Source organism: Hippopotamus amphibius, chromosome 9 (genome assembly GCF_030028045.1).
Source record: "Hippopotamus amphibius kiboko isolate mHipAmp2 chromosome 9, mHipAmp2.hap2, whole genome shotgun sequence".
NCBI lineage: Eukaryota > Metazoa > Chordata > Mammalia > Artiodactyla > Hippopotamidae > Hippopotamus > Hippopotamus amphibius.
Window position 1 is genome coordinate 72094479 of NC_080194.1, and position 12138 is coordinate 72106616.

At 37.6% G+C, this 12138-nt stretch overlaps 1 protein-coding gene across 2 annotated transcripts in view; it reads left to right on the plus strand.

The window, feature by feature from the left end:
• INTS4 (integrator complex subunit 4) overlaps window positions 1-12138 on the plus strand; it is a 123731-nt gene that overhangs the window by 64618 nt on the left and 46975 nt on the right. For both annotated transcript variants that reach the window (XM_057747867.1, XM_057747868.1), the window contains exons 9-11: window positions 564-635; window positions 2530-2704; window positions 6908-7113. In XM_057747867.1, the coding sequence (XP_057603850.1) occupies window positions 564-635; window positions 2530-2704; window positions 6908-7113 (453 nt within the window). The remainder of the gene's footprint in view (window positions 1-563; window positions 636-2529; window positions 2705-6907; window positions 7114-12138) is intronic.

A 12138-nucleotide genomic window follows, 5' to 3' on the forward strand; every position in this document is an offset into this window, starting at 1 on the left:
TGTGTAATTGATGTCTTTTTATTTTTGTATTCCTATTCCTGGTAACTCTAGGCATATAATGGAATGGTTGCTAAATATATATTTGTTTAATGAATGCATGGACAAATGAATGGAAAGAATGGAATGAAAAGGAGTGGAGAGACAGTGGAGAGTAGTAGTTAAGGCAAAGGATTCTGGAACCTGGGTTTATAGCCCAGCTCTGAAATTTACACTCTTTGTGACCTTGAATGAATTACTTCATCTTTTTGTGCCTTCTTTCCCCTTTATATAAAAACGTGACTAATAATAGTATTTACTTCACAGGGTTGTAATGAGGATTAAATGAGTTAATATTTGTATAAAGCACTAAGAGCAGTGCACACCTAGTAGCTCTATATAGATGCTAGCTGCTGCTGCTGTTAATGGTTTTTTTATTTTCCTGATGATTCAAAACCCATAGGGATCTTTACTATCAAGAATAATGTTATCTTTATGCATTTAAATTGGCAGCAAACTTTGAATTTTAAGATACTGTTCATGTCTTAAAAGTTGTTTAATTTGCTCTGGATTCTTCCTTTTTATAGGGTTCTATGGAGCAAGTCAGTTCTCATTTCTTGGAACAGACGCTTGACAAGAAGCTGATGTCAGATCTGAGGGTAACTTGAATTCTTTGTTGTTTAAACTAGGTTTGAAACCAAAATCAGTGTAGCTATATGCCAAGTTGTGTTGATTTGATTTTACAGCCCATGAATTTGTTAAGTTAATGTAGGATGACTAGATTACATTTTAATTTAAAATCTTGGTAACTTGAACCAAATTACAAGTTACTTCATTAAATTTTAAATTATTATAATGAAATACTTTGCACAGGTTGTATTTTTGCAAAGAAGAGGCAAGATTAACTTTCTATTTGTTAGAAACTACAAAGGTCTGGTATTATTTTATGAGACTGTATAACATCCCAGGACTGCTTTCAACAGCAGTTCTCATGGAAGAGTGAGTAAATTCTTTCTCTGAACAGTAACAGAATGCCCTTAAGCTTTGACTGTGATAGTTCTCTGACATAGTTGTCAGGAACAAATGTGAGTCTGAGAATATGATAGGAACATTTGTTGTCAGTATCTTAATTTTTAAAAGTATTAATAAGGAATCAGAATTTTTTTTGTTTTTTTAATTTTAATTTTTAATTTTTATTTTATATAGGAATTAGAATTTTTCATGAGTAGAAGGAAAAGCGAAACAGTTTACCCATATTCCCACTATTCTAACATAGTGACTTTCATCATTTTGGTATATTTCTCTCCAGCTCTTTTTCTTATGCATTGAGTCATTATATACAGATAATTTTGTAGTCTACTTTTTACATTTACCACTACATCAAAAGGATTTTTTCATATTGTTAACTTCATACTTACTATTTTTACTGATAGCATAATATTCTGTCATGTAGATGTGCCATCATTTTTAGCCCTTTATTATACATTTACAGTTTCTCATTAATTTTTCCACCATTATAAATCATGTATAGAGTATCATCTTCATGGATATTAGATCTTTTCTTCTTTTGATTTATCCTATAAGATAAATTCTTAGGAATGGTTGAGAAGTTAATATCTGATAGAGTATCATCTTCATGGATATTAGATCTTTTCTTCTTTTGATTTATTCTATAAGATAAATTCTTAGGAATGGTTGAGGAGTTAATATCTGCTTCATGAAACTTTGCCATATGGCTTTCTTGAAGGGCATTCCTATCATTTGAGGTCAGTGATTGCTTAAATGTTCTTTGTGTTTACTGGGGTGGAAGTGCAAAGAAGGACACACTCATGGTGAATGGTGAGGGATGGATAATGGAAGAGTTTCTAAGACACGTTACAAGGTGCAGAATTTGTACCACATCCACATCCTTGTAAGCTCAGGTGCTGTATTTCATCAGTGCCTTTGAGATGATCAGCCATGAGTATGTGAACTCACACCAGGAAGGTTCATAGAGGCTGATATCTAAAGCAGAGTTCCAGTTTAATCATTTATGGCGGTAATGTCAAGTAGACTCAATGTTTGCTTTAGCTGATGAGTATATTCCTCTTTAGACAATCAGTACAGAAAGTAAATTTACTAAACGCTTGCTTGGTGAGCACAGTGTTGTCGAATAGACACTTACTTCTATGGGATGAAAAATATTCTTTTCTAAGGCCATTGTATTGTCCACCCAGGATGATGCTTGGAGGGACGCTGCCATTATTTACCTCTCTGGTTCTCCCTTTCCTGTGTTGCTGTGGCAAACATAATCACCTGTCTGATCAGCACTCTTGTGCTATCTTTAATAAAGTTACTATCTTTAATAAGGTTACTATCAGCTGTTGATAGACCTGAGAACTTTGGTCTTAACTTCAAATTGAATTTGCATTTCTCTGCTCTGATTTATTGAGTATTTTTTTTTTAATGTAACTCTCAGAGAGCAGTCTTATTTCTTACTTTCTCATATTCTCAGGGTGCAACTTACTGTTCTCTCATGAATCTCCAGCAAGTGGTAATTGTTGTCTTCTACAGAGGAAACGCACTGCACATGAACGTGCCAAGGAACTTTACAGTTCGGGAGAGTTTTCCAGCGGCAGGAAGTGGGGAGATGATGCTCCCAAAGAAGAAGTAGATACGGGGGCTGTGAACTTGATCGAGTCAGGAGCTTGTGGAGCCTTTGTTCATGGATTGGAAGATGAGATGTATGGTAAGAATGACTTCAAAATACCAGTGCCCATTTACTGAGTGACTGCTGTGTGTCTGGCATTGTACTGAGTGATATACACAGGTTGTCTCACTTGATCTTCATAATCAGTCAGTGCAGTATATACTATTATTTTAATTTTATAAGCAAAGGGTTGAGGTTCAGTTGGTATGAATCAATGGTTAAGAACATGGACTTTGGGTTCAGTCAATTTAGGTTCAAATTCTCGCATTTTTATAAAACAAGGTTAATAGTAAGTGTTTCTGAATTGTGATAATTAAATGAGATTATATATGCATGAAACACTTGGCACAATACATAACCCAGTTACAGTAAGCACTTACTAAGTGGTAGTAAAAATTGATATTATTGATACTGATAACAATTATGCTTTTTTATTAGTCACTCAGCTAGTAAGAGACAAGCAGGATTTAAACCCAGGTTAGTCTGAATTTAAAGTCTTTGTATGACTAATAAAGACTTTATTTCACCCTCATTTCTATAATTAATTAATTAATTTATTTATTTATTGGCTGCGTTGGGTCTTCGTTGCTACGCTTGGGCTCTCTCTAGTTGCAGCGAACAGGGGCTACTCTTTGTTGCGGTGTGCAGCCTGCTCATTGCGGTGGCTTCTCTTGTTGCGGAGCGCTGGCTCTAGGCATGTGGGCTTCAGTATTGCCTTCATTTTTGAAAGATAGTTTCACTGGGAATGAAATTCTACATTGATAGTGGTTTGTTGGTTTGTTTGTTTTGTTTGTTTGTTTTGTCATTTAATGATTTTGTTCCACAGTTTACATTTTTCTGTTGAGCAGTCTGGTGTCATTTTAAGTCTTTGTTTTTCTGTAAATAATGTATCTTTTTTTTTTCACTGTTTTTTTTAGAAGTATATTTATTTAGTTAGTTTTGGCTGCATTGGGGCTTTGTTGCTGCACATGAGCTTTCTCTAGTTGCAGCAATTGGGGGCCACTCTTTATTGTGGTGCACAGGCTTCTCATTGTGGTGGCTTATCTTGTTGTGGAGCAGGGGCTCTAGGCATGCAGGCTCAGTAGTTGTGGCACATGGGCTTAGTTGCTGCATGATATGTGGAATCTTCCAGGACCAGGATGGAACTCCTGTCCCCTGCACTGGCAGGCGGATTCTTAACTACTGTGCCACCAGGTCCTAATAATGTATCTTTTTTCTCTAGCTGCTTTTAAGCTTTTCTTCTTAATCACTGGTTTTAAATGATTTAATTATGATGCATCTTGGCATAGTTTTCTTCATGTTTTCTTATGCTTGGAGTTTGTTGAGCTTCTTGGATCTATTGGTTTGTAGTTTTTATCAAATTTGGAAAATCTTTGACTGTTATTTCTTTAAATATTTTTCTGGCCCCATGCTCCTTTGGGGACTCCCAATTACATATATGTTAGGCTACTGAGGTTGTCCTGCAGCTCGCAAGTACTCTATTCTTTTTTTTCCACCTAGTCTTTTTTTATCTTTGTTTCATTTTGGATAATGTTTATTGCTTTGTCTTGGAGTTCACTAATGTTTTCTTCTGCAGTCTGTGATCTGCTATTAATTCCATCCAGTGTATTTTTCATCTCAGACATTGTGGTTTTCATCCCTAGAAGTTTAATTAGATTTGGGTTTGTTTAATATTGTCTTTGCCGCTACTTAATGTGCTTAATCTTTTCTCTAGCTTTGTCAACAGAGAATATATTTACGGTAACTGTCCTGATGTCCTTGTCTCCTAGCTCTATTATTTGTGTGATTTCTGGGTTGGTTTTGATTGATTGATTTCCCTCCTCATTATGGATTATATTTTCCTGCTTCTCTGCATGCCTGGTAATTTGTGATTGGATGCCAGACACTCTGAATTTTACTTTATTGGGTGCTAAACATTGTTGTATTCCTGTAAGTATTCTTGAGCTTTGTTCTAGAATGCAGTTAGTTCATGTCTTATTTTTAAGCTTTGTTAGGTGGACCTGAGTAGCATTTAGTCTAGGGGTTATTTTTCTCCACTAGTGAAACAAACTCTTCTACATCCTCTTTTTTTTTTTTAAATAAATAAATTTATTTATTTATTTATTTATTTGGCTGCGTTGAGTCTTTGTTGCTGCGAGTGGGCTTTCTGAAGCTGTGGCCAGTGGGTGCTGCTCTTAATTGCAGTGCTTGGGCTTCTCATTGCAGTGGCTTCTCTTGTTGTGGAGTGCAGGCTCTAGGTGTGCAGGCTTCACTTCCTGGGAGTGAAATGGAGCATATAAACTATAGCTGTAGACTCTACCATAGTATCACACATACTTTTAGTCCTCTGCTTGTTCCATGTTCTCCCTGCTTTCTGTGCCTTACATGTGGTTTCTCTGCGTAGAAAGGCCTTTTTCCCTTTCTTCTGGCCTAGCAACTCCTTCAAGTATTATTTTAGGGGTCACTTGCCAGAAAGCTGCCTCTGATCCTGTTGAGTAGGTTATGTGCCTCTTCTCCATTTTCTCAGTACTACTTGTGCTCTTCCACTGTACCATTCATAACTCTGTAATGCAATTAACTATTCTAGTCTGTAGTGGTTGGGAGATAGTCTTGTTCTTGTTCATCTTTCTATCTTCAGTACTAACCACGAAGCTCGTAAGTAGCAAAACTAGGATCTGATTACACCTGTTAAGACACAAGAGGATCAGTCTTGTTTTTTTTTCTCAAGCAAGCTAAGTCCTTTTTTCTCTGCCCTGGACGCTGTTATGTATTTTCTGCATTCCAAAAAGTCCAGTAGAAATTGTTAGTTTAGCTACCCTATAGGTGGGCTGTGCATGCAAAGTAAAAAACCAGGTTTCTTTGCTTCTGCTTGGAGTTGCATCAGGTCAGGTCATACTGATTATCTCACGTTGATCATGTGATCCCCTTGATACACTTGCAAGAGTTACATGGGTCAGTGCAATGTAATGGGTGAAGCCCTAGGAAGCAGGGCCAGCAAGTAAAACATTTGGGTCCATCTCTGGCTTGCTTTGTAATTATTAGAAATTTCATGTTTAAATTATAGTATTGTGATGTAGAGCAAATCCTTCCCTTCTGATGAACAGGAGGAATTTATAAGTACCAAGAAAAACCTGAGTCATCTCCCTTTAATGTAGTAACTCTGCTTTTAAAGTATCTATAAAACCTTTCTTATACAAAAAACAAACTATATTTGAGAGTTTTAACCACAGTTTGAGTGTTTTTGTTTTCTTTTTTGAAAATTTTGTTGTAGAACCCTGTAGGAACCACTGAAACAAAACAGGCATGTGTGGAAGTCTTGTGAGCATGGTCTGTAGCTTACTCATCTCTCTTCTCTGCATCCCAACAGTCAGCACAGGGCCTGGCGTATAGTATACGTTCAAGAGACATTGTTAGTGAATGAATGAAGGGCTTCCTGGATTCAGTGGCTTTACTGTTAATGTTCTGAGCATGTAAAGAAAGAGAGGACATGCCTCTGTTTTCAAGGTCCTTACAAGATCTGCACCTATATCATAGCTAATATTTATTAAGCTTTTAACATATGTCAGGCAGTGTGCTATGTGCTTTACCTACACTATGTCATTTACTCTTCCTAACTACTCTGTAAGGAAAGGGGTAGTATCTCCATTTAAGAGGTGAGAAAATTGATGCTATGAAGTTAAGTTACTTATTCAAGATCATCCTCCAAATTAGTGGATGGATTACTTTTCATAATTCATTGTGTGGCCTCTATCATTCCAGAACATGTACCTTAACCACTGTGATGCTAGTCTAGAATTAGCAGACCTGGGTACTAGTCTTATTTCTGCTCTCACTCACTTTGAGGCACATTTATCCACTTTGCTGAATCTTATCTGTGGAATGAGAATAATGATATTGAGCCTGTTTTAATCTTATTAATGTTATTTTAAAAGTGCTTTTTAAAAAAGTACTTTACTGTGGTTGGACTACTAAGACAACTGAGTTTTCAAGAAATTTAGTTAATAGAGATAAACATGTGACTTGATCACATGTCTGTAGAGTTAGGATCTAAACCTCAGTCCCTGTGGTACCAACGTTCTTGTTCTTAGGTCCATGTGAAGGTGGTAGCAGAATCTACAGGCATGGAGGAGATCTCCCAGAGAGAGTTTGTAGAGTGAGAGGAGTATAGAGGGAAACACAAATGTGAATGAGAAGGACTCCTTCTTGCATTGTTCCCATGGATCTTAACTTGATGTGCAGTTTTGTTTGTTCCCTTTTCTCTAGAGGTCCGCATTGCTGCTGTAGAGGCGCTCTGCATGCTAGCCCAGTCTTCACCCTCTTTTGCTGAGAAGTGCCTTGATTTCCTGGTTGACATGTTTAATGATGAAATTGAAGAAGTACGTCTACAGTCCATACATACTATGAGAAAAATCTCTAACAATATCACCCTTCGAGAGGATCAGCTTGACACTGTCCTGGCTGTGTTAGAGGTGAGTGATCACAGTTTGTTATGCATTTCTTCATCAATACCTACTGAGTGCCACTTTTTTGTTTTTAACGAGGCATTGGTGATAAAATAGTGTAGTGGCAGCACAGTTCTGCCTTCTCATAACACAGCTCCTTTATGATGGAGGAGACTGACGGTTAAACAGGAAATTTGCATAAAGCTTAGTATTACTATGATTGGGAAAGGACGGGATGCTCTGGGAATACAGAGTATGTAACCTGAATTCCCTGGGGTAAGGTTAGGGAGATAGGGAAGAAAGAAGTAATGCTGTAGTGGATACTTGAAGGAGAAGGACTTAATGAGGATTTTTTCTTTTCTTAAACAGAAGTATAGTTGACTTACTGTATTATGTTAGATTCAGGTGTATGAAGCATTTTCTTGAGAAGGAGTGGCACTGATAGTAGTAGGGCAGAAGGGTACCAAACAGAGGGAGCGATGTCTAAAGATCCAGATGTAAGAGTGGGGATGTGATATATTTAAGGAATTGGGAGGAATTCATTGTAATATAACATAGAGTAGAGAGATGGAAGAGGAAAGGGAAGTGGCTATAGATAAGGCAGGAGATAAATAATGAAGAATTCTTTTCAGCCTTGATTTGATTTAATTCTTCTAGTGAATCATAGGCAGCAGGAAGAGATCTTAGGGATCAATTCATTCAACCCTGGAGTTTTCAGAAAAAAGGTAATTTGTTTGAGGTTGTACAGGTAATAAGGGTCTGTGCCAGGATATGAACACAGGTTTGCCTTCCAGGCTGTACAACTCTTTGTGGTTCTTGAATTGTTTTTCTAAAGTGTCTGGATTTTATTTGTGAGTTCTGAAGTTTTTCAAAATATTAATAAATGAGATTTGGGCTTTGGTTTCCCTCCTCCCCTCCCCAACCTTTTCAGATATTGTGAAATGGATAGCAATTTGATGTTTATGTATTAGCATTTGTTACAAATTTCTGCTACATACTTTAGAAAACAGGTTAGGTGCTCTGATTTTGAAGTTCTTTATCATTCTCTCCATTGCTTAGCACTTCTATTAAGATTCTTCCTGAATTGTAAGTCTTTATAATTTTTTCATGTATTTTTTTCCTAAGAAGGTAAGTTCGCATTTTGTATACTGTTCTCTGTGGTGGTCTCTATAGCTTAGCCCCTTCTTTCCTTTTTAGCTTTCATTCCTATCATTTCTCGCCTTGAACTTTATGTCGTAGTCACTCCCCTAATCATCCTGCTTTTCTTCACCAATTTGCCTGCATTGTAATTTTTTCTCCTCTGCCTGAAAAACTGCCACTTTTCACGTAGCACACTTCTGCTTATTCCCAGGACCTACATTAGGTAATATATCTAGGAAGCCTTCCTTAACTAACTGCACTGCTGCATGGGCTAAATAGCACTGTTCTGTATTTTTGTAACACCCTGTGTATGCTACTGTAGCATTTATCAGATGTGTTCTATTTGTTTACTTCTTTATTCCACAAGACTGTGAACTTCTCAAGGGGCCAGAGTCTTGACTTTTTCTTTCTTTAATTCCCAGTGCTTTGTAGTGTCAGGCACAGGTAGATGCTCAGTAAATGTTAAATAGCTATAATTTGACATACTTAATTGTTCATAGGGCCATGATAGGCTTATTTGTAAGCACTTTTGTATAAAACTCACAAAGAATTTGTTTAGGTCTAAACTTCTTGACTTAGAGTTCTGTCCATGAAGTTTAGACTTATGTAAACTCATTGTCTGTTCTTCTACCCTACTACTCACTGCTCTTTGTAGTTACTGTGCCACTGTACTTCACTGTGTTGAGATTTAACTACCTGACCCTTCCAGCCTTAATTTGCCTCCTTGCTCCTCCCTTCCTCCCCTCCCCTCCCCTCCCCTTCCCCTGCCCTTTTCTTTCTTTTCTTCCTTTCTTTTACATTACATCAACAAGTGCTGTCTATGTACTGGAAGTATAGTGGGATGTATTCCCTGCTCTCATGGGACGTATATTCTAAAGAGAGGTAGAGTAAAGAAACAAGGTGATTTCAGAGAGTGACAAGTCTTATACAGAAGGTAAACAGTGATAGAGGAATGGGAATTTTCACTGTAAAGTAAGTGATTAGTAAAAGCTTTTCTATGGAGACAATGTTTGTGCTAAGTCTTAAATGACAAAAAGAAGCTGGCCATATGAAAGTTAGAGGGAAGACCTTCAGGAAGAGGCAACAGCTGGTAGAAAGGCTCTAAGGCATAGGTGAGCTTTGGTGTGCTTCCAGAACAGGAGTAAGAAGGCTGGTATAGGTGGAACATAGAAAGTAGAAAAGTGGTATGAGTCGAGGTCTGAGAGGTGGGTAGGGGCAGGTGGATTGCCTTGGGGGCTGTTGTAAGATGTTTGGGTTTTATTCTAAGTATTAAGAGATACCACTGGAAAATTTTATGCAGAAGGAAAACATAACAATTTACCGCTTTCAACATATCTCATTCGTGAAGTTTTCTTGAAATTTATATCAGATAAATTAATTTTTTCCCACATTCCTTCATTTAAGGCATAATTATTGAGTACCAAGCCCATGTGTCTCGTACTGTAGTTTTCACACTTTATCCATTTATGGCAGATTTAGTATGTTTGTCTTATCTCCCTGATGAGATTGTGAGCTCTGTAAGGAGGGTGACCATGTTGTACCCTTTACTGTATCTGTTCAGGGTTTAGTGTGGGACTTGCCCGTAGAGGATGCTTAGTAAACATTTCCTAAGACAAATCTGCACAGGTCAGTTGTATAACTGGGAAGTTCTTAAGAAACACGCAAGTCAAAATTGTTTTCTTATTACTTGACAATTGTTTCTCCAATACATCCGTATAGCTGGCTCCTATCAGTGGTGGAGATTTGTTCATATGGGAAGCATTAGACCTTATTTAAGTCTGCTACATACAGAGCCAGACAGATCCGAATCAACATGTCATTTCTTCTCTTTGGTCCCTTTTCCCCTTAGTTTTTTTTTTTATTGTTGTTCGTTTTTTTATTTATTGACCATCTGTTATGTGCTAAGAGGGACACAATAGTGAGCAAAAGCCATGACCCTGCTCTCATGGACCTTAGAATTTAGGTATGAGGTAGATGGACAAATAAGACGCAAATGAAGGTGTAATATAAGTTGAAATAAGGAGCTCACGACAGAAAGAAGTGAGGTCCCGTGGGGGTATATCATAGAGGTATTTGATCTTTAGGAGTTGAGGGGATACAATAATCAGGAGGAGCTTCTAAACCTGAGCACTAAAGAAGGAATAAGGCATTAACTTGGCAGGAAGAGTTGGGAGTGTGAAGTGTAAGGACATTTCAGGTAGAGGAACAGGAAGTGTAGAAACTGTAGTGGGTGGAAACATGGCAAAAGAGGGACCAAAAGAGGGCTTGGCAGTAACAGAGCTAGTGTGTGGTATGAGATTAGGCTGGGGGTGTGGGTGGGACCAGCTCATGCAGAGCCTTTAGAACAACTAAAAGCTATTAAAGGATTTTAGCAGTGTGTTTTACCAGCCTTGTAACTTTGGACAAATTATGTAATCCTTCTGGTTCTTGGTTTTCTCATCTTTAAAGTGAGGGTAATTTTACATATTCATACGTTTCTTATAAGAATTAAATGAGAGAATTCATGTAAAGTGCTTAACATGGTGCTTCGCACATAGAAAGCGTTCATATGGTAGTAATTCATAATATAGACATACCTCATTTTGTTGTGCTTAGAGATGTTGCATTTTTTACAAATTGAAGGTTTGTGGAAACCCTGTATGGAGCAAGTCTGTTGGTGCTGTTTTTTTTTTCTTCCCCCCTGCCCCCCCAACCTATTGGTGCCATTTCCCCAACAGCTCACTTCGTGTCTCTGTGTCACATTTTGGTAATTCTTGCGATATTTCAGACTTTTTCATTATTATTACATTTGTTATGGTGATTTGTGATCAGTGATCTTTGATGTTACTATTGCAAAAAGATGACTTGCTGAGGCTCAGTCGCAAAAAGATTATGGCTTGCTGAAGCTCACTTGATGGTTAGCATTTTTAGCAAAAAAGTATTTTTAAATTAAGGTGTGTGTATTGTTTGTTTAGATACAATGCTGTTGCACACTTACTAGACTATGGTATAGTGTAAGCATAACTTTTACATGCACTGGGAAACCAAAAAATTTATGACTTGCTGTATTGTGATATGTGCTTTGTCGTGGTAGTCTGGAACCGAACCTGCAGTATCTCTGAGGTATGCCTCCGAAAGTCACTCAAGAAACATTTACCAATTTTTTGCTGAGCCATGTTCTATACTACGTTCTGAGGATGTTGAGGTAGACAGTATTAGTTCTTGCCTCTGAGTTGCTCAGTTTTATAGAGAAGGCAGCAGTATAAACCAGTAATTACAAGATAGTGTCAAAAGTAAGGTAAAGGATAACATTCTCACCAGAAGGATAGCATATGATCGCAGGTAAAGGCTAGCCGGGTGGGGTGTGAAATGGCCCAGCTTGGACAGGGAACACTGAGAAGTTCACATGTGGCTGTGAGGGAGAAGGGGCAGGAGGTGAAACAGGTGAGGTGAGTAGGGAACCGATTGTAAAGGACCTGTGTGCTATGCTGAGGAGCCCGAGTGTTATCCTAGGGGTGGTGGGAAGCCAGATGAGGTTCCTAAATGGGCGATGACATGGTCAGATGTATTTGTTAAGAAGTTGGCCCCCCTAATTGTGTAGGGTAAAGAAATGAGAGAATTTCCAGATAGAAGAGGGTGTCTGGAGAATAAAGAAGGTGTGTCTCCAGCTGAGCTTCGAGGAAGAGTCCTCTGATTCTTAGAGTTTGTTATGTGGATGTGGATGTGTCTTTTAAAACTTTTAGTTGGATTTCTTTCATGTATTAAGTAAAACTTAAAACTGTAAAACTTTTAGGAGAAATATTTGTGACCTTGCCTTAGACAAAGATTTCTTAGATATGACACCAAAAACTTAATCTATAAAAGAAATAACTAGATAAATGGGACTTATCAAATAAAGTTCTTCAAAGAGACACTTTAAAAAAATTTTATTTA